The sequence below is a fragment of the Pseudophryne corroboree genome, chromosome 3 (assembly GCF_028390025.1).
Source record: "Pseudophryne corroboree isolate aPseCor3 chromosome 3, aPseCor3.hap2, whole genome shotgun sequence".
Taxonomy (NCBI): Eukaryota; Metazoa; Chordata; class Amphibia; order Anura; family Myobatrachidae; genus Pseudophryne; species Pseudophryne corroboree.
In genome coordinates this window covers 191,857,412-191,880,743 of record NC_086446.1, presented here as the reverse complement: position 1 = coordinate 191,880,743, position 23,332 = coordinate 191,857,412, and the positions used below count along the sequence as shown (strand labels likewise).

General features: G+C 48.8%; 1 protein-coding gene across 3 annotated transcripts in view; it reads right to left on the bottom strand.

The window, feature by feature from the left end:
• LOC135055093 (heparan-alpha-glucosaminide N-acetyltransferase-like) overlaps positions 1–23,332 on the bottom strand; it is a 1,318,407-nt gene that overhangs the window by 413,753 nt on the left and 881,322 nt on the right. For all 3 annotated transcript variants that reach the window (XM_063958741.1, XM_063958739.1, XM_063958740.1), the window contains exon 13: positions 2,897–3,023. In XM_063958741.1, coding sequence (XP_063814811.1) covers positions 2,897–3,023 — 127 coding nt within the window. The remainder of the gene's footprint in view (positions 1–2,896; positions 3,024–23,332) is intronic.

Genomic DNA, 23,332 nt, shown 5'->3' with positions numbered 1-23,332 from the left:
TGGCTCTGTGAGGAGAACGGCGGTGCGGCTCTGGGGTGAACGCCCAGGACGAACCTGTTTTCACTCCCTCTGGAGCTAATGGTGTCCAGTAGCCGAGGAAGCAGAGCCTATCATTTAAGTAGGTCTGCTCCTCTCTCCTCAGTCCCTCGATGCAGGGAGCCTGTTGCCAGCAGTGCTCCCTGAAAAAGAGAAAAAATCCTAACACAAATGCTTTCTAAGCAGGAAACTCAGGAAAGCTCCCTGCAGTGCACCCATTCTCCTCTGGGCACAGTCTAAAACTGGGGTCTGGAGGAGGGGCATAGAGGGAGGAGCCAGTGCACACCCAGAGTCCAAAGTCTTTCTTTTTTTTTAACTGAAGAGAATCCAAAGTCTTTCTTAAAGTGCCCATGCCTTCTGCAGAGCCCGTCTATTCCCCATGGTCCTTACGGAGTCCCAGCATCCTCTAGGACGTTAGAGAAATATTGTTTAATAAATATGTCCCTTTTCTCGCTGCAGCCATGTTCTAAAATCTAATGGAAATCATCCTAAGAATAGTGGAGGCTGTTATAGCAGCAAATGGGGAATAAATGTTAAGTCCGCATGATTTGCATGTCCACATGGCTCTGGGGCTGTAGGTAAGGATGACACAGCAGTACCCTTTCAGGCACATACAGTACAATTACTGTCTATTTACAGTATGCAAGTTGTTGTATGTGTTGATTATGCTGAAAATAACTGTTTTGATTGGTAGCACACATTAGTACATTTTACATAGTGCTTTTTTGTAACACTATGCATACCATTTCTAGGTCTAGAATAGAGGTTCCACAAAGCTCTCTTGTGAGCTATGGGTGGCCTAAGGACCTCCTTCAGAGATGTATGTAATTCCGATGTGTACGTACATCTCTGATGTTCAAATGCTGTATTGCGCGTTTGCAGATCTGGGACTGCTCGCAGTGCCCCAAATGCCGCAGCGTGATTGACATGCTGCTGGCATTTGGGGTTGGCGACAGGAAGCGTCTCAGAAAACAGCAGCTTGTCAGCCTCCGTTCCTGGGCATGTCGCAGTTAGTGGCTGTGTCCTTGGATGAAGCTTCATTGGCCTCGACTGAGTGATTTAACCGGAAATCCTGAAAAACCTGGGGGATTTTTTCCTTTGATCAATAGACTCTCTAGTGCTACAGAATAAAGATCTAGAAAGTCCCTTTGATTGCCAGAAACCTCAGTGATTATGTCAATTGGGTTTTTAGGGAATTACCCATAGTCTACAGTGACCCTCTATGAGGCATATAGGGCCTTATTCAGATGTGGTTGGATGCCCATCTTGCAAAATACAAATAATTAGTACTTTGTGCATGCGCAGGACCCGCTAAGTGTGCGGACGGTTCCTGCGCCACAGGACCCAGGACGGCAGCAGGCTCTCAGGGGCAGATTTATTAAGCCTGGTGAAGTGATAAATTACACGGTGATAAAGGACCAGCCAATCAGCTCCTAACTACCATGTTACAGGCTGGGTTTGAAAAATGACAGTTAGGAGCTGACTGGCTGGTGCGTTATCACTTTCCACTTTATCACTTCACCAGGCTTAATAAATCTGCCCCTCAGTGAGTAACAGTCTGCTGCTATTTGGGGGGCGGGGAGGGGGAGTAAAGAGGCCAGGGATCTCTGTCGTTGGACAGAGATTTCTGGCCTCTGCGACTGGTGGCTTGCATGGCACCATGGGTGCCGTAAGCTGCCCAATGGTTAGTGAGATCCGATGCCGCGTAATAGGATGCAGGTCGGATCAGCACAGCAGCATGAGGTGTTTGCTTGTAATAAACATCTCCTGCTGCATTACCATACAGTGCCATCACTGCTGCTTCCAAGGAAAAAGCAGTGATAGCAACTCCAACCAGCTCTGAATTAGGTCAATTATGCACAAAACAAAAAGTAGATTTCTGTTGCTTAGATCACTGGTTCCCAAACTAGGTGCCTAAGTACCGATTATGGTATAGAAGGTCTACAGCTTGTGTTTATATGTGTACAGTATGTTTATATGTAGGTGTGTGTAATGTACTCTTGTCACATATACTTGTGTGTGTCTGTGTATCTATCTATATCTATCTTTTAAACCCCCAACCCCCTGACCTATTGACTGTCTATCTAGACCAGTGATGGCTAACCTTGACACTCCAGCTGTTGTTGAACTACACATCCCAGCATGCCCTGCATCAGTTTTAGCAAGGCCAAATAGCAAAACTGTAGCAGGGCATGCTGGAATGTGTAGTTCAACAACAGCTGGAGTGTCAAGGTTAGCCATCACTGATCTAGACAGTGTAGATAATCTGGATACCCTAGGCAAAACTAGTGCTTGTGATTTCCCATCATAAAAAATATGTGGACAAACAGAACCAAATCCTGTCTCTCACCACATAACTGACCCTAAAGATGACAAACACAATTTACTTAATTCAATATGTTTTTCTGAATTTCAGAAGAAGAAACTTTAGTCCTAACGATGCTGTGAAATAAATTCTGATACCGTAGGTAGGGTGCTGTGATTTAAAAAAGTTTAGAACCACTGGCTTAGATCCGTCCTGCATGCTGCACAAGGGACAGGGTGATATAATTAAGGAGGGTAGTTAATGTACCACCTTTTAACCAGTTTCCAAAAGAAGGGGGGGGGGACAGAAGAAAAAAAAAAGATGTTATTTAAATGGAAAATATTTTGTGGGCAAAATCCTACATATCTTAATGTAATATTATATCTGATGGGAAATTTCTACATTTTTCTTCCCATAATCTGATTACCATTTCATATTGATTTTGATCAGGTTAATTTTCAAATTCATGATAAGTGTTTGTTCAATCATTCAGCCGTGTAGTAACAATTCATTGGTGATATTTTGTTAATACATACAAGAACACAAAAAACCAACCTTGCAGGTGGGGTGATGGAAGATATGATCTGCTCCAAGTAGCCACTTGTCTATGTAGCCTGCAGCTCCTCCTGTGCAGTTTGGGTACTGACCGTAGTCACCTATTCCTCCGGGACCAAGGTAGCCTCTATAGAATGGCATACAGAGAATACTGTTATATTTATTTAATATTTCCATAATCAATATTTAATGTTATTATTCTAGTGAGATCTTACTCAGGAAATGCTACCATGGAACCATGGAATGAAAAAACTTTTTGGAAACCTGTAAGACCACTTTTAAAAGAGTTGCAGAAGGTGCCGTGTTTCTCTGAAGATATAAAGTATGTTATTTGTGGTTATTGAACTGGTTATCTTATTGGCTAACAACAAAATAAAGCAATGCTGTTGTACTAATTACTTGACGACTTGGGAAATACTTGCTGTTATATTGTTATTTCTTGTGGACCCGTTACAAAAAATAAATATATTTTAAAACTATAGTTCCAATGAAAACATGCTGTATCCAAATAAAGAGTGCCGCTGACAAGGTAAGATGAGAAGACCAAGAAACAAGTAGCTAAGTAAGAAAAGCATAAGGCATATAGGGGGTCGTTCAGACCCCACTGCTGATGCGGCCCGCAGCACAGTTTGCTAATGGCCACAAAACATTGCGGTCGCATCCACGGTGGATGTAACTGCAATGTGATTGAATGTGGCAGAAGTTCGCGGGGTGGCGTTGGGTGGGTCCAATGGGGGCAGACCGGGACCATTTTTGAGGTGGCTGTGTGTGACGTCAGTAAAAAAGGTGTCCGACTGGCTGCCAGGGGTCAACCTTATTACCGATGTGCCTGCAATCTAATTGTGGACGCATCCGGAGGCAGCCTCACACGTGCTGGCCGGCCTTGCCCTGTGCTGACTGGCGCCCAGCATGTGAGGAGATGGACGCAGATCTGGCTGCACGTGCAGCGATCTGCATTCATCTCTGAACAGGGCCCACAGTACAGGAGAGAAACAAGGAAAACAGGGAAGCTCAGGGCCTAAAATACGGAGAAAAACAGAACCGACAAAGGGGATTTGTAGGATGAATACAAACAACAGGGTTCAGGGATAATGTCCCAGTCTGCGGTGCCAAGGGGGGGAGGGGGTGTACTAAATACCCATACCCAGGCTTGTTCGATGGGCCTCCAGATAGATGTCACCCCTGTGCGACCACCTTTGCCCGCCGGCGCCCCTGTGCCTAGGTCAACCTCAAGAGGTCAACATCAAAAAAAAGGTCGACACAGGAGAAGGTCAATATGACATGTTTTTTGGTGTTGTTTACTCTGTAATATGACTGGGAACCAAAATTAGTATACCGCACCACTCGCCATGCTTCAGGCAAGGTGTCTTGCTGAGCTTGGCACAGGTTACTATTCCCAGTCCAAGTGAATGGTAAAGAATGAAAAAGTTTAAAAAAGTAAATAAAATTAAACAAACCTCATGTTGACCATATGATGTGTCGACAGTTTCCATATTGACCTTTTGACCATGTTGACCTAATGCTTGTCAACCATTAGTGGTCGACTGTCTACCTATCATCCGGCTACCATCACACGCAGGGTTTGTGGGTGTGTACTCTGCTCAGGAGTTCAGATGGAAGCAAGTGTACAGCAGACTGACTCCTACTGTTTGGTGCCAACTCCTGTAAATGAGTGATGCTGCAGCTGATACTTGGGGGCATATTTCTGCAAGATAGTTTTCAGGAAATCTCCCAAAAATATACATTTTCAGGGGATCCCCGCAAATGCTAAGTATCCCCAGCTTTTAAGAAGGAGTGACCAGGCCAGATATAGGAGAACGCTGCTGTGATCACTCCATAGCAGTGGTAAAAAGAAGTGTTATGGTAGACTTACCATGGTTAACACTCTTTCTGCGAGGTACATTGGGTTCCACAGGGAAAAAATTAGGGTGTAGAGTGGATCTTGATCCAGAGGCATCAACAGGCTAAAGCCATAGAAGCTAGGTGCATCAGGGTGAACGCCCTGTGGAAACCAATGTAGCTCGCAGAAAGAGTGTTAACCATGGTAAGTCTACCATAACACTACTTTTCTGCAGCAGGTTACATTGGTTTCCACAGGGAAAACATCGGGGATGTCCTAAAGCAGTTCCTCAAGGGAGGGGATGTGCCTTAGCATATGTAAGAATCCGGCATCCAAAGGAAGCATCCTGGGAGGCGAAGGTACCAAAGGCATTGAACCTAAGAAACGTGTTCACTGAGGACCATGTAGCCGCCTTGCACAATTGTTCTGCAACCACGGCGGGCCCAAGAAGGTCCAAAAGACCAAGTAGAATGGGCATTAATAGCAGCAGGAGCTGGGAGTCCAGCCTGTGCATAAGCTTGTGCAATCACCATTCTAATCCATCTGGCCAAGGTTTGCTTATTCATAGGCTAGCCACATTTGGGGAAACCAAGCAGAACAAAAAGGCCATCCTGATCCTCTCCACATAGATACGGAGAGCCCTAACCACATCCAAAGAACGTCCTATGGGAGACAAATACGAAGAGATAAAGGCCGGAACCACAATATCTTGGTTAAGGTGAAAAGAGGACACCACCTTAGGCAAATAACTTGGTCGCGTTCATAGAACTGCCCGGTCAGGGTGAATTATCAGAAAGGGTGGACGACAGGACAAAGCATCTAAGTCAGATACCCGTCTTGCAGAAGCAATAGCCAGCAAGAACAGGACCTTGGCCGCTAGCCATTTAAGGTCCACTGATTCAAGAGGTTCAAATGGAGACTCTTGCAGGGCATTTAGCACAACAGCCAGATCCCATGAAGCCACAGGAGGGACAAAGGGAGACTGAATCCACAGTACACCCTGAGTAAATGTATTAACGTCAGGTATAGACGCAATTTTTCTCTGAAACCATACCGACAAGGCAGATAGGTGTACCTTGAGGAAGGCCAGACAAAGGCTTAAGTCCAGGCCTTGTTACAGAAAAGCCAGAAGTCTGGATGTTCTGAATCTGTATGCAACATAATTCTTATCAGCACACTAGGTGAAGTAAGAATTCCAGACCCTGTAATAAATCTGGGTAGATGCCGGTTTGTGGGCCTACAACATAGTTTGGATAACCGCCTCAGAGAGCGAGGACTTCTTCCATTTGATAAGTCACCTGTGGGCTTGCAGGAAGGTAACAGTCAGTTGCAAATGACTGAGGAGGACTTGGTGGTAATTTTACAGAATCTGCAGGTCGTCTAGGTACGGCAGGATTCTGACTCCCTGGCAACGAAGATATGCCGTCATCACGGCCATGACCTTGGTGAGGATCCGAGGAGCCGTAGCCAGTCCAAATGGCACAGCCGGGAATTCACAGTGAAGGTTGCCAATAGCAAACCACAGAAACTGTTGATGCAATATGGCAATAATAGGATTTTAATTACCTGCCGGTAAATCCTTTTCTCGTAGTCTGTAGAGAATGCTGGGGTCCATATTAGTACCATGGGGTATAGACGGATCAACTAGGAGCCATGGGCACGTTAAGAGATTAATAGTGTGGGCTGGCTCCTCCCTCTATGCCCCTCCTACCAGACTCAGTCTAGAAACAGTGCCCGAAGAGACGGACATACTTTGAGAGAAGGAAATACACAGATAGAGGTGAGATTCACACCAGCTCACACGTACAACAAAAGGAAAGCCAAGCTAACCAACTTGGAACAATTCAGCAACGGCTGAACCAACAACTGAACCAGTAACAAAGCAGGAATACGAAGCACTGGGCAGGCACCCAGCATCCTCTACGGACTACGAGAAAAGTATTTACTGGTAGGTAATTAAAATCCTATTTTCTCTTACATCCTAGAGGATGCTGGGGTACAATTTAGTACCGTGGGGATGTACCAAAGCTCCCAGTACAGGAGGGAGAGTGCTGAGATTCCTGCAGAGCAGATTGACCAAACTTTAGGTCCTCAGAGGCCAAAGTATCAAACTTGTAGAACTTAGCAAACGGGTTCGACCCTGACCAATTTGCTGGTCAGCAAAGTTGTAAAGCCAAGACACACCGGGCAGCCGCCCAGGAAGAACCCACTTGACGAGTAAAGTGGGCCTTAACAGATTTTGGACACGGCAAGCCTGCCGTAGAACAGGCATGCTGGATAGTGAACCTGATCCAGCTAGAATTTGTCTGCTTAGAAGCAGGACACCCATCCTTGTTGGTATCATAAAGGACAAACAGAGCGTCCGACTTCCTGTGACGAGAAGTTCTCTGCACATATATTGTCAAAGCCCTCACAACATCCAAGGACTTTGAGGTAATTGAGGAGTCAGTAGCCACTGGCACCACAATAGGTTGGTTGATATGAAAGGCTGACACAACCTTCGGAAGAAATTGCTGACGCGTTCTGAGCTCAGCTCTATCCTGATAGAAAATCAAGCAGGGGCTCTTGCATGACAATGCCCCCAATTCTGACACACGTCTAGCAGACGCCAAACCCAACAGTGTGAACGCTTTCCAAGTAAGAAACTTGACGTCCACGTCCTGTAAAGGCTCAAACCAATCTGACTGCAGGAACTGCAGTACCACTTTAAGATCCCAAGGTGCCGTAGGTGGCACAAAGGGTGGTTGAATATGCAGAACCCCTTTCAAGAACGTCTGAACTTCAGAAAGACCAGCCAATTGTTTCTGGAAGAAAATGGACAAGGCCGAAATCTGGACCTTTGTGGAGCCCAAGCGTAGGCAGACATCCACACCTGCTTGCAGAAAGAAGAGAAACCGTCCCAGTTGTAACTCTACCGTAGGAAACTTCTTGAATACACACCAAGACACATACTTTTTCCAAATTCGATGGTAATGTTTTGATGGTACTCTCTTCCTAGCCTGCAACAGGGTAGAAATGACCTTTTTCGGAATGCAATTCCGAGCTAAGATCTGGCGTTCAACCTCCATGCCGTCAAACGTAGCCGTGATAAGTCTTGATAGGCGAACGGCCCCTGTTGCAGAAGGTCCCCGCGAAGAGGAAGAGGCCTCGGATCCTCCATCAGTAATTCCAGAAGATCCGCGTACCAAGCCCTTCTTGGCCAGTCCGGAGCAATGAGGATCACCTGAACTCCTGTTCTCTTTATGAGCTTGAGAATCCTTGGGATGAGAGGAAGTGGAGGGAACACAGACACTGACTGGTACGTCCACGGAGTTACCAGAGCGTCCACCGCCACTGCGTGCGGGTCTCTCGACCTGGAACAGTACCTCCAAAGCTTCTTGTTGAGGCGAGAGGCCATCATGTCTATTTGAGGTACACCTCATCGGCTTGTTACCTCTGCGAACACCTCCGGGTGGAGGCCCCATTCTCCTGGATGGAGATCGTGTCTGCTGAGGAAGTCCACTTCCCAGTTGTAAACTCCCGGAATGAAGATTGCTAACAGCTCCACCGCGTGCTTTTCTGCCCAGAGGATGATTCTTGTTACCTTTGACATCGCAGCTCTGCTCTTCCTTCCGCCCTGCCTGTTTATGTAGGACACAACAGTGACGTTGTCCGACTGAACCTGAATGGCTTGATCTTGCAGAAGATGTGCCACTTGTAGAAGGCCGTTGTAAATGGCCCTCAGTTTCAGAACGTTTATGGGAAGGAGAGATTCCTGACTGGACCACCTTCCTTGGAAGTTTTCCCCGTGGGTGACTGCTCCCCAACATCTGAGACTTGCATCCATAGTTAGAAGGATCCAATTCTGAATCCCGAACCTGCCGCCTTCGAGTAGGTGAGAAGCTTGCAGCCATCATAGGAGTGACTTCTGGCTTTCGGTGACAGGCGTATCCGTTGGTACATGTGAAGATGTGATCCCGACCATTTGTCTAGGAGATCCAGATGGAAGAACCTTGCATGGAATCTTTCCTACTGAAGAGTCTAGTAGGATGCAACCATCTTCCCCAGAATACGAATGCACTGATGAACAGATACCCGGGCTGGCTTCAGGAGCTCTCGGACCATTGATTGGATTACCTACACTTTCTCCACCGGTAGAAACACCCTCTGCACTTCCGTGTCGAGTATCATCCCCAGGAAGGACAGTCTCCTTGTCGGTTCCAAATGTGACTTTGGAAGGATCAGGATCCACCCATGATCCTGGAGTAGTCGAGTTGAGAGAGCAATACTCTGCAACATCTTCTCCTTGGAAGATGTTTTTATCAGCAGATCGTCCAGATATGGAATTATGTTCACTCCCTGTCTGCGGAGGAGTAGCATCATCTCCGCCATGACCTTGGTGAACATCCTTGGTGCTGTGGAGAGGCCAAATGGCAGTGCCTGGAACTGATAGTGACAGTCCAGCAGTGCAAATCTGAGATAAACCTGGTGAGGCGGCCAGATCGGAATGTGAAGGTACGCATCCTTGATATCCAGGGATACTAGGAATTCCCCCTCCTCCAGACCTGAGATCACCGCTCTCAGAGACTCCATCTTGAATTTGAATTCCCTCAAGTAGGGGTTGAATTAATATTGGCCTTACCGAACCATCCGGTTTCGGTACCACAAACAGGTTTGAGTAATAACCCTTGTGTTTTAGGTGAGGTGGAACTGGAACAATTACATCTGTTTGAACTAATCTTTGAATGGCTTGCTGTAGGATGGAACTTTCTGTCAGCGAAGCTGGTAAGCCTGATTTGAGGTGGGAGTTCTTGAGACTTCAGTCTGTATTCCTGGGCAACAATATCCTTTACCCAGGGGTCTAGGCATGATGACGCCCAAACATGACTGAAAGCCTTTAGTCTCGCTCCCACCTGCCCGACCTCCAGGCTGGGAGGTCCACCGTCAAGCTGAAGATTTTGAGGAAGCAGAACCTGGTTTCTGTTCTTGGGAACTTGACGGTGCAGGTTTTCTGGACTTACCCCGACCTCCTCTAAAGAAGGTGGGCGAGGGTTTGGATTTTTTACATTTTGCGGTCCGAACGGACTGCAGTGTAGGCGAAGGATAAGATTTCCTAGCCGGTGGTGCTGCTGAGGGCAGAAAGGTTGACTTACCGGCAGTTGCTGTGGAGATCCATGCATCCAATGCGTCCCCAAACAGAGCCTGACCTGTGAAGGGTAGGTACTCCGAGCTTCTCTTGGATTCTGCATCCGCATTCCATTGGCGTAGCCAGAGTCCTTTGTGCACTGAGACTGCCATAGAAGTAGCCCGTGCATTCAGCATGCCAAGGTCCTTCATGGCCTCCACCATGAACCCTGCAAAATCCTGTATGTGACGCAAGAACAAATCAATGTCACTCCTATCCATAGTATCCAAGTCCTCTAGCAATGTGCCTGACCACTTTACTATGGCTTTAGAAATCCACACACAAGCAATAGTTGGCCTTAAAGCTACGCCAGTAGCTGTGTATAGTGATTAGAGTGTAGTCTCAATCTTGCGGTCAGCCGGCTCTTTTAAAGTGGTTGATCCAGTAACAGGAAAAACCACCTTTTTTGACAACCTAGATACAGAAGCGTCAACTATAGGGGGGAAGGGGGTTCCCACTTTTCTCTATCCTCCTCAGAGAAAGGGAAAGCAATGAGAACCCTTTTTGGGATCTGGAATTTTCTTCTCTGGGTTTTCCCAGGATTTTTCAAACAAAGAGATTAACTTCTTGTAAACCGGGAAGGTAAGCGAGGATTTCTTACTTTCTGTAAAGTAAGATTCCTCCACCTGCTCAGGCACCTTCTCAGTAATGTGCAAAACACCCCTAATGGCTTCAATCATTAGTTACACAACTTTAGAGGTATGCGTCCGTCGCCGCACCCCCCCCCCCCCCTGCATATCCCTATCACCGTCCCCTGTATCAGAGTCGGTATCAGTGTCAGCTTGCATTATCTGGGCAATGTACGCTTTTGTGGGTATGTACCTGTAGGTGGGGATTTTGACAAATTAGTGGGCGCCAAAAACTGCAAACTCTCCACAGATTTCCTCAAAAACTACGTCTCTTTCTCAGTATGTGACATCCTTGTAGAAATCTGGGATATCATTCCCCTTAAAGAATCCACCCATGCGGGTTCGGAAGGCTGAGAAAGCATAGTGCAGTCCTGAGTACACGGAATAGACTCCTTAGGGGAAAAGATAAACACTCTGCAGCGCAGGACACAGAGTCCTTGGACATGGTAGTGTGGGATATACACACACACACACACACACACACACACACACACACACACACACACACACACACGAAAATGTCAGATACAGTTTCCTCCAGAGTACCTTCAGAGAGTCACAGAGTATAAGGAGCCAGCCTCACAGCACCCCTGTGGGCAGTTATTATGATAAAAGCCCGGCGCTGACTAACCAACCTTAATAGGTTAATTAGTACTAACAACACACTCCCCCCTGTCTATAACATCCTGGTACCGCAGAGGATAACTGGAGTTATGTGGAGGGTGGCGCTCCCTGTCAACGTCTTGCTTCCTATGTCTGCAGGGAAAAACTGGCGCTGGTGAGTGCTGGAGCCGCTCTGAGGAGAAGCCCTGCCCCCTGTAATGGTGCGTGACTTCCCGCACAATTGATTATACTGGCCAGAGGTCTTATATGCTAACAGTGGGATTAGCCCCTGTTAGCTGCTTTTGCCAGTTGAACTGGCCCAGGACGCCCTTCCAAGCACCTACACTGTGTGTTGCTGAGCCTTCATGGAGCGCAGCCTGTCAGAGCTGCGCTCCCAACCTTGTGCCGCCATACCCGCCGGCGACCCGCTAACTGGTTTTGGGAGCACGAGATTGTCTCGGGTATGCCTGACCCTTTGCTTTCCCTTGAGGCCGAAAAGAACGAAAAAGTGGTACCTTTTGCCTTCTGTGCAGAAGGATTAGTAGTGGGGATAAAAGCCGTTTTATCGGCTGCAATTCAGACACTATTTTATTTAGGTCTTCCCCAAACAAATGTCCCCAGTGAAGGGGAGTATCTCCAAGGTCTTTTTGGAGTCTAGGTCCACTTTCCTTGACCTCAACCACAGTATGCAGCGAGCCAGGACAGACGTGGACGACGCTTTGGCTGCCATTACACCCGCCTCAGGGGACGCCTCCTGAATGTAATAGGTGGCGGTGGTATTGTGAGACAGGAATTGTCTAGCAATGACAGATATATCCTCGGGCAGCCCTTCATCTAATGTCTGAACCCACTCCTCTCTTTGCAGCCCAGGAGGCAGCTATAGTGGGTCTATGATTATCCCGATGTAAGGGAGTGTGTATATATATATATATATACATATATATATATATATATATATGTAGATCCGGAATAACGGCGGCACTCACGGCATACAATAAAGAGGCAGACGCAAGTCTGATATCAACGTTTCAATGTTTAGTAAAACATTTTCGTCAGGATTTTACTAAACATTGAAACGTTGATATCAGACTTGCGTCTGCCTCTTTATTGTATGCCGTGAGTGCCGCCGTTATTCCGGATCTATTATTGGACACAGCGTCTGCTGTAACCACTGGAAGGCACCGGCCACTTTATCTTGTTTCAACCCCAGCTGAGGACTCAGGGAGTGCCGTGCTATATGCTTTGATATATATATATATGTATATATATACTGTATATATATATATATATATATATATATATATATATCGCATAAATAGAAACGGGGGCGCTCAGGTACCGCAATGCACTACCAGTGCAAGTGAAAAAATAAGTCAAAAATAAAGACAATAAGTGACACTTCCTCTAAGGTGAGAGTGGCTGCAACCTTAAACAATAGAACATGTGCTTGGAGAACACATAATTAAAATTAACGTAAGTGGAGGAAAGGGTGCCTGCTAGTGTCTGATAAAATTATATAAGGTGTATACTCAGTGTAAGTGGGAACAGGACACTACTTATCTGGTATATGTAAGAGTTTTCCTTCAGTCATATAACCAGTGTGGGTACATGAAAAAAATAAGAACAAAATAACATAGCGCGTACAGTTTTCATGCGGCTTTCATTCCACAAATCACATAAAACCAGTTGTATAAAAAACCTTCGTGGGTACAAGCAAGCCCCACAATTTAAAATCCACAGCCAGGGATTTTTATACGGCGTCTATTCATTTATTGTGCTTGACATTAACTATACACTTTAAGCTAGCTTATCAACTAAAAATAACGACACGGACACAACTGCGTTGGATTAAATGGTCATTGAATTTATTAATTGGAGTGACCTCACTCGTAGTGGGTGGCCAGGAAGACGCTACCACTAACCAGCTCTAGTCACTATCTTACAAAATGGCGGCGACTAAACGCCCCAACTGTCATGGGTGCGACTGAAACGCCCCATCTATATATATCAGCATAACCTGTGTTGCGAAGGTCTCACTACCCCTTCCTATAGCAGAGTGAGGACGCTCCCCAAGGAAGCGCCCCTCGCCCCCCCACAAGGGCAGGACACACTCGCCGTCCTTCAAAAGGGGTAAGTGCCCCACAACACCACTTATGCTACAAGTGACCACTGGCCAGTAGCGCCTTCCCGCCCACTAAGTCTGAAAGAAAATAATAGTAAGCCAAATTGAAGAGGGCCAAATTATAGAGCCAATAGGGTGGGTGGGCTTCCAGCCGACAAGAGGAAGCAACTCTGGAAGTTTCTACCCTTAATGCACTAAACACCTCCCCTACACTCACCGATAGGCTGGCCCTAACCAATTACCACTCACTCAAAACTCTGATCTGCCTAGCAACAATTGACCTCTTCAACCAATCACAAAATTGCAAGACTCTTATATAGATATTGTGCCCAGCCAGGGACTCTCCTTATCTAAGGCGTCTATTCATTTATTGTGCTTGACATTAACTATACACTTTAAGCTAGTTTATCAACTAAAAATAACGACACGGACACAACTGTGTTGGATTAAATGGTCATTGAATTTATTAATTGGAATAACCTCACTCGTAGTGGGTGGCCAGGAAGACGCTACCACTAACCAGCTCTAGTCACGATCTTACAAAATGGCGGCGACTAAACGCCCCAACTGTCATGGGTGCGACTGAAACGCCCCATCTATATATATCAGCATAACCTGTGTTGCGAAGGTCTCACCACCCCTTCCTATAGCAGAGTGAGGACGCTCCCCAAGGAAGCGCCCCTCGCCCCCCCACAAGGGCAGGACACACTCGCCGTCCTTCAAAAGGGGTAAGTGCCCCACAACACCACTTATGCTACAAGTGACCGCTGGCCAGTAGCGCCTTCTCGCCACTGCCAGTTTCAGAGAAACGCAGCCCGCCAACCCAATACGAAATGAAATCCAACTAAAAGAACAAAATACCTATCAAAACAAATCCTATCCCTACCTACAAAGATAACAAACTAATCCAGACAAGAAAACAGCGCCCTCAGAAAAACTCCAATCCCAAGATGGGAGAGATGCACACCATCCTTCCTAAAATAAAAGGGGCTCTGGAGCACCAAAAGCGGATGTCTAACAGCCAAGCCACCAGCAGCCAACACAAACTTCGACAGTTAATCTTCTTCCTAGCCCTGTCAAGCGCTGTGACGTTCCCGGATCCCCTCCAGACAAACCTAGGAACAATGTCAGACCAAACCAAGCGTACACAAGGCCAAAGCAAGCTAAGTTCCCCCAAATCCGCCTGAATCCGAAGGATAAGATCTATACCTTTTAGGTAACCTACATCGTTACCGCCCAGGTGCAGCAGCAACCATTGGGGACGCCCCCAACGCTGCTCGTGCTGAAACAACAGCTCCAAGAGTCCAGACCATCTGAGACCTCTCACACCTAACCATCGCACTCTGCGACCACCTAACAACTCAGACGACCTATCAGCAAGGGGATGACGCTCGGCCCAAAACACATAAGAATGGCCAACTACCCAAATCTGTTCGGTGGAATCAGTGGACACTGTAAAAGAAAAAGTAACCTAGCTGTCAGGCCATGCACATAAAACGGCTAATTAGAACCGTTAGACCGAACCGAACAGTTAGTAACATAAAACCCAAGTGAAGGACAAAACTTAAAAACCTCCCGTGGACCTGGAGTGTCAGCCAATTGTAATTAGGCCCCCTCGGAGGAAAAATTAAAAAAATTCCTTCACACCTCCAATTGTGGAACGCTAACCATTCCAAAATTGGCAGGTAAACAACGTTTTTGGGTTAGCGCAAGTAGCGCAACATTAAACCTTATCCAGTCTAATATAAGACTTAAACGCCGCTGACTTCCAACGTCCCATTTCCTCAATGGCTGACGGTGGAAGTCCGCGTGCCGCAGCGCAAGTTGCCGCACCGATGCGGAAGGAATGCGTCCCATATTCAGCGCTATTAAGCCCCAGGGCGACCAAACAGCGCTTCAACATAGCGGCAAACTGAAACCGAGTGAGAGGCAATGCATCCCCGTGCAGTAGTACTTGAGCACCACATTTAGGCCGTAAAGGTAAATACATTTTTGCAAGCAGTACAGGGCATAATTAGTCATCCTCCTGAGCCTTTAAAGTCACCCAGCGTCCTCGACCCAGCTGGTCGGTCTTGGAACGGGGCAACCTAAACATGACGACACCTTTCTTGAGCACCAGGTCCCTGAAAAGCATGCCTGTATCAGTGGACCGTTTATTAGCAGCCACCAGCTCGCCAACTCGAAAGGTCCCAAAAAACGCAAATGAAAAGGCTGCACAGAAAAGGGATGCCTCAAACGCAGAATCAGTCACCGCCGGCAGAATCGCCATGAGCTCGCGCAACAACTGCGTGTCAATAGGTCTGCGCATATCCGGCTGGGACGGACTTAACCTCGCCCAACCCCTGAGCGCCTTGGATAAAGTAAAAGACCTGGTGGGGTCCGTCCCCTGCTGCAACCGAGCATGGAACGAAATCGCCGCCAACGCCGCGCACATGGACGCCTTGGACCTACCACTCTGGTAACACTCCCAAACAAAGGCCAACAAAACATCCTCCTCCGACTTACCCCCGGCCCCACACCTAACCTGATGCGCCTGCCACTCACGCCAAGCCGCAGCGTATGCCCGACGGGTCGAAGGGGCCAATGAGTTCAGCGCCAAGCCAGCTACGCCAGTTCTATAATCTGCCAGACAGAAGTTGGACAAGTCAATCCTAGGGCCTCCGCCCCGGGGGCCAACCTGCGAAACCTGGCAAAATCAAAACGCGACAGCGCATCCGCGATGCCGTTCTCGACCCCAGGCACGTGCTTCGCCGTGAAATTGATGTTAAAACGGAGACATTGTAACATCAAAAATCTCAACAGCCGCGAAGCCTGCGGCGATGATGCACGTTGATTGTTCACCGCCTGCACCACCCCCAAATTGTCGCACCAAAAGACAATCGTCCGGTTCGCCAACTTAGGGGCCCACAACTCCACTGCCACAGCTATCGGAAACCGTTCCAATAAAAGTAGGTTAGCAGTAAAACCACGAGATACCCAAGACTGGGGCCAGGCCGAAACACACCACTCGCCTTGGAAAAAAGCAACAAAACCCGTAGAACCTGCAGCATCTGTAAACAGCTCCAGGGAAGAATTATCGACGGGCCGGAGAGGCCACAACAATTCTGAATTAAAAGATACCAAAAAGGTCGACCAAGTTCTAAGGTCGTCCTTAATTTCCCGAGACAGACGAATGGTGTGATGTGGCCCAGTCACTCCAGCCGTGGCCCTCTCAAGCTTGCGGCAAATAACCCTCCCCATAGGAATGACCCGGCGAGCAAAATTAAAGGAGCCTAACAGGGACTACGCCCGACGAAGTCTAACTCTACGCTTACTCAAGCAGTCCTCGATCTGTCCTAAAAGCTTCCTCACCTTGTCGGCCGGAATGCGACAACAACCTGCGCTAGTGTCAACCTCGATGCCCAGGTAAGAAAGGCAACACGTGGGTCCCTCTGTCTTATCGTGGGCAACAGGCACTACCAGAACCCTGAACAAGGCGGACGCCGAAAAAAGGAGCTCCTGGCAAATGTTGCTGCCTCCTGGGCCTACAAAAAGAAAGTAATCGAGATAGTGGGCGATGCCAACGTGCCCCGTTCCAGCAGAAATGCACCAATGCAGGAACGAGCTAAATTTCTCGAAGTAGGCGCAAGAGACAGAACAACCCATCGGCAAACATTTGTCAACATAAAAGAAACCGCCTAACCGAAAACCCATGAACTTGAAAGAGTCGGGGTGAAGGGGAAGAAGGCGAAATACGGATTCAACATCTAACTTGGCCAACAGTGCTGCGGGTCCAAAACCCCGGATCAACTCCAGGGCCTCATCAAACAACTGATACCTGACTGTGCAAAACTCCTCAGGAATGGCGTCGTTAACGGAGCCCCCATGCGGGTAGGACAAATGCTGGATCAAGCGGAATTTACCCGGTGCCTTCTTGGGAACCACCCCCAAGGGAGATACGCATAACCCAGGCAAAAGCTCACATGTGAAAGGGCCGCACATGCGACCTAACTTCACCTCCGCCTCCACCTTCTGCCTGACCACATGAGGGAACTCCGTTGCCGACTTCAAATTCCTGCGAGACACAACGTAAACTGATTCGAAATGGGCAAACGAAAACCACAACTAAAACCGGCTAACAAGAACTCAGCATCCGCCGTCCTGGGGTAATGGTGCAACCATTTAGCCAACTCAGGTACAACTATGGGTGAGGGTGCCTTACTTCGCACTGCCGCCAGCGGCACCCTGGTCGGCCTGCTTAACCCCGCCTCCGGATTTACAATCCTTGGCAGGGTGATTGACTCCACAGACGCGGCAGGAGTGACGAAAACGACAGCCTGCACCCCTAGTGCATTTAGAGTCGTTAAACGCAAAACACTTGCCCTTTGCCGCCGTACCAGGGACATTCTTACCCCCCGAAAACTTCCTCTTGGTCTGCCCCTCAACCGCACTGCTCCCTTGGTTGGAAACCTCCATCCAAACCTTGACATCCTTAAAGCCCAAAGGTAACGTCGGATTGCCATCCTGATTCTTACGGAATTTTTCATCATAATCCATCCAAACGGAACCTTTGTACTTTAAGAACATCTCATTCAAAAACATGTATTTCACCACATTAAGATGTTCGGCAGGGCGAGTTTTTAGGTAAACGGCAGAAAAGACCAAGAAACCTCTCAACCAATGATAAAAGCCCCGGAAAGCGTTTTCACCGATACCCCCCGCCTTCTTAGCCTTATCAAAATCCTTCCTCATGTCGTCCGTGAGGGTGAAAAGGTCGACAAATTTCCCTTTAACTATTTTCTCCTTCATCCTCTTCCGTAAGCCCCGAGTAACAGCCGTGTTGGCGCAGCGCACCATCTCCGAAAACAACGGCGGCTCAACAGGAGCTGCCGCCTTTTTCGGCACCTTGTCCTTGCCTACCACCTTGGCGACCTCGCGCGCAACTAATTTAGCGAGCTTGCGCGGGCGTTTGGGGCTATCAGACCCCTCGCTGCTAGCAGAGGATTCAGATGAAGATACAACAGATGAATCAGCTGCAACATCATGCTCACCAGAACCGGAAGTGCCAGGGACGTCGGCCATCTCAGTCGCCTGCGAGAGACCCGGAACTGAAGAGTCGGCATCTGCTGGAGATGCGTCCGCATCACCGTGCCTCCCGGATCCGTCCTGCACCGGAGCAGCCTGAGGGGCTGCAGAACTGTCTGCACTAACCTCGGGAACAGAAACAAGCGGAATTAAGTTACCCGTCCCCTCAGCCAAACCAACAGATAAACCGGGGAGGGGGCGCGGCGCTTCCCCGCCAGGGGCCACCAAATGCAGCGGTGTACCTGACACAGGCGGTGCCACCTGAGCCGGCGGCACGTGGGCTGGGGGAAGGTACGGAGGCACCGTAGCTGCTTGGCTAACGCTGGGGAAGCGAACACCTGGGGACCCAAAACCGCACTGCCAAGGATACCCGTAAGGCCCCGGCTGCGCCGGAGGATAAGGCGGTTGACAGTATGGGAACTGATGGAAAGCTGTCGCCGGAAGTGAAGTGGATTGAAACCCTCCCGCAAAAGAAGAAACATTAGGTGGGTGGCCGAAAGCTTGCCCCATCCCGGAGGACCAGACTGGCTGGACCACCCGCGGAGTGGAAACTAGTGGAGGGAAACTTTGCGAAACTACTGGGGGAAATGGGAATTGCAAGTAAGGTAGGCCCGCACCGCTGGGGGAGGAGAATGCCGGCAAGCCAAGGGTGCTTGTAGCAAAGCTACCCCCCGCCACGGACCGAAAATCCATAACAGAATGCTGGCCTGGTAAAGACACAGAGGCTGCTGCGGAGCCTTGTACAGAAAAGGCCCGCAGACCCTCCAAGTGTCCAGCAGATGGCTGCACCTCCCCACCCAGCATGCTACCAGCAGCTTGCTGAGGGCCATGGGATGTGCAGCCAGGCACTAAAATGGCCGCTAGGGGGGGAGCCTGACCTAGGAGGGTCTCACTGTAACTATTAACCTCCTCAAAAAGCCCGCTGACCCCCCCGGCCACTGGGGCTCTGTGATGGCCACCAGCAGCCAGGGGTGTGTCAGGGGGCCCCAAAAGCACCGGGCGCGGGACCCACTATGCCCCAGGGTAGCCGCACCCGCAACCTCCCTTGTATAAGAAACCAGCGCGGCTGGGGGTGCCGAATCCCCACCGCGCATGCCGCCCACAGCAGCGCCGGCGCCCGCCGCCCCGTACCCGCTGATCGCGGGAGAGACGCGGCCGTCCGGCGCTGCAGCCCCCGTGACACTCGCGGCCGGGGGTGCCGAATCCCCGGCCCGAAACAGCTAACGCCCAGCGCTGGCGGCCGCCGTGCCCGACCCGCTGGAAGCGGGACGCACGGAGCCGCCAGGCTCTGCATTGCGCGCAGAGACGGGAGGCGCTGACGGAACGGGCACCGCCGCGCCTCCCGCTCCTGAGCTGGGAACCTGACCAGCGGGGATAGCAGCAGGGCGGCGGAGGCGCACGGCACCCGATGCGGGAGCAGCATCTGCCAGCCTTTGCGGACGGGGGGCTGCACGCTTAGGCCTGGGCATAATGGCAGGGTGGGGAGGCACACGGGAGCCGGGCAGTGTAACACAGGGGCAAAATAGGCAGCAGGATAGAAAATAAGAATAAGGCTAGGTGAATAGATAGAATAGAAGAAAAGGTGCTAAGGGGAAAAATAGAGAATAAGGCAGAAAACTGAAGGAAAGAAAGAGACAGGCAGATTATAATACAGCCTTCACTTATCCTTCCAGCCGACAAGAGGAAGCAACTCTGGAAGTTTCTATCCTTAATGCACTAAACACCTCCCCTACACTCACCGATAGGCTGGCCCTAACCAATTACCACTCACTCAAAACTCTGATCTGCCTAGCAACAATTGACCTCTTCAACCAATCACAAAATTGCAAGACTCTTATATAGATATCGTGCCCAGCCAGGCACTCTCCTTATCAAAGTTTTTCACAATGTTTAATACAACACATAAAACAACAACAAATGGAAGAAATGCCAGCGTACAAGATAAAAAAGTAAAGCAGACTTATCAATCCATAATGGAGATCGAATACATCTAGTTTTCCAAAGATGTCCAAATAAATGGTAAAAATTCAAACGTACAAGAAATAAATATTAGAAAAGCTTATCTGTCCATAAAAGAAGTTCAGGTATATCAGTCCCAACGCGTTTCGTCAGTAGTTAGACTTCATCATGGGGATAAAATCAGTGAGCAACAAAACTCCATTTATACCTGAAGAGATAATGTGATCCCAGCACATGACGAGGTATTTGGTGACATAACTTCCTGTTAAGGGATTTTTTAAAATGTAATAATAAGAATTTACTCACCGGTAATTCTATTTCTCGTAGTCCGTAGTGGATGCTGGGTACTCCGTAAGAACCATGGGGGGTATAGACGGGCTCCGCAGGAGACTGGGCACTCTTAAAAGAAAGATTAGGTACTATGGGGGTCATTCCGAGTTGTTCGCTCTGTATTTTTTTCTCGCAACGGAGCGATTAGTCGCTAATGCGCATGCGCAATGTCCGCAGTGCGACTGCGCCAAGTAAATTAGGCATTTTACTCACGGCATTACGAGGTTTTTTCTTCGTTCTGGTGATCGTAATGTGATTAACAGGAAGTGGGTGTTTCTGGGCGGAAACTGGCCGTTTTATGGGTGTGTGCGAAAAAACGCTACCGTTTCTGGGACAAACGCGGGAGTGGCTGGAGAAACGGAGGAGTGTCTGGGCGAACGCTGGGTGTGTTTGTGACGTCAAACCAGGAACGACAAGCACTGAACTGATCGCAGATGCCGAGTAAGTGTGGAGCTACTGCTAAGAGGTGTCTATTCGCTATTTTGCTAATCTTTCATTTGCAATTTTGATAAGCTAAGATTCACTCCCAGTAGGCGGCGGCTTAGCGTGTGCAAAGCTGCTAAAAGCAGCTTGCGAGCGAACAACTCGGAATGACCCCCTATATCTGGTGTGCTCTGGCTCCTCCCTCTATGCCCCTCCTCCAGACCTCAGTTAGGGAAACTGTGCCCGGAAGAGCTGACATTACTAGGAAAGGATTTGGAATCCAGGGTAAGACTCATACCAGCCACACCAATCACACCGTACAACTCGTGATAACTATACCCAGTTAACAGTATGAACAATAACTGAGCCTCTCTCAACAGATGGCTCATACAATAACCCTTTAGTTAAGCAATAACTATATACATGTATTGAAGAGAGTCCGCACTTGGGACGGGCTCCCAGCATCCACTACGGACTACGAGAAATAGAATTACCGGTGAGTAAATTCTTATTTTCTCTGACGTCCTAGTGGATGCTGGGTACTCCGTAAGGACCATAGGGATTATACCAAAGCTCCCAAACGGGCGGGAGAGTGCGGATGACTCTGCAGCACCGAATGAGCAAACTCAAGGTCCTCCTCAGCCAGGGTATCAAACTTGTAGAATTTTGCAAAAGTGTTTGAACCCGACCAAGTAGCAGCTCGGCAAAGTTGTAAAGCCGAGACCCCTCGGGCAGCCGCCCAAGAAGAGCCCACCTTCCTCGTGGAATGGGCTTTTACTAATTTAGGATGCGGCAGTCCAGCCGCAGAATGTGCAAGCTGAATCGTGCTACAGATCCAGCGAGCAATAGTCTGCTTTGAAGGTTGGGTGCATGCAGGATAAATAGCGAGTCAGTTTTTCTGACTCTAGCCGTCCTGGAAACAAAGTTTCAGGGCCCGGACTACGTCCAGCAACTTGGAATCCTCCAAGACTCTAGTAGCCGCAGGCACCACAATAGGTTGGTTCAAATGAAACGATGATACCACCTTAGGGAGAAATTGAGGACGAGTCCTCCATTCTGCCCTTTCCATATGGAAGATCAGATATGGGCTTTTACATGACAAAGCCGCCAATTCTGACACACGCCTAGTCCAAGCTAAGGCCAAAAGCATGACCACTTTCCACGTGAGATATTTTAGCTCCACGGTCTTAAGTGGCTCAAACCAGTGGGATTTTAGGAATCCAACACACGTTAAGATCCCAAGGTGCCACTGGAGGCACAAAAGGGGCTGAATATGCAGCACCCCTGTAACAACGTCCGAACTTCAGGCAGTGAAGCCAGTTCTTTTTGAGAGAAAAAGGGATAGGGCCGAAATCTTGGCCTTTATGGATCCTAATTTTAGGCCCATAGTCACTCCTGACTGTAGGAAGTGCAGGAATCGACCCCCCTGGAATTCCTCTGTAGGGCCTTCCCGGCCACACACCAAGCAACCTATTTTCGCCATATACAGTGAAAAAGTCTTGCTGTCACGTCTTTCCTAGCATTTATCAGCGTAGGAATAACTGCATCCGGAATGCCCTTTTCCGCTAGGATCCGGCGTTCAACCGCCATGCCGTCCAACGCAGCCGCGGTAAGTCTTGGATCAGACAGGGTCCCTGTTGCAACATGTCCTGATTGAGAGGCAGAGGCCATGGGTCCTCTGAGAGCATTTCTTGCAGTTCCGGGTACCGAGTCCTTCTTGGCCAATCTGGAGCAAAGAATATTGTTCACACTCCTCCGTTTATTACAATTCTCAGCCCTTGGGTATGAGAGGAAGAGGAGGGAATATATAGACCGACTGGAACACCCACGGTGTTACTAGTGCGACCACAGCTATCGCCTGAGAGTCCCTTGACCCAGCGTAAAACCTTTTTTATCTTTTTATTGAGGTGGGACGCCATGTAGTCCACCTGAGGCAGTTTCCATCAATTTGAAAAACTTCGTGAAGACTTCCTGATGAAGTCACCACCTTCCCGGGTGGAGGTCGTGTCCACTCCCGGAATGAACACTGCTGACAGTGCGCTTACTTGATTCTCTGCCCAGCGAAGAATTCTGGTGGCTTCTACCCTCGCCACCCTGCTCCTTGTGCCGCCCTGGCGGTTTACATGAGCCCCTGCGGTCTGACTGGATCAGAACCGGTTGGTCGCGAAGCAGGAACTCCGCTTGACTTAGGGCGCTGTATATGGCCCTTAGTTCCAGGATATTGATGTGAAGGCAAGTCTGTTGGCTTGACCACAAACCTTGGAATTTTCTTCCCTGTGTAACTGCCCCCCACCCTCGGAGG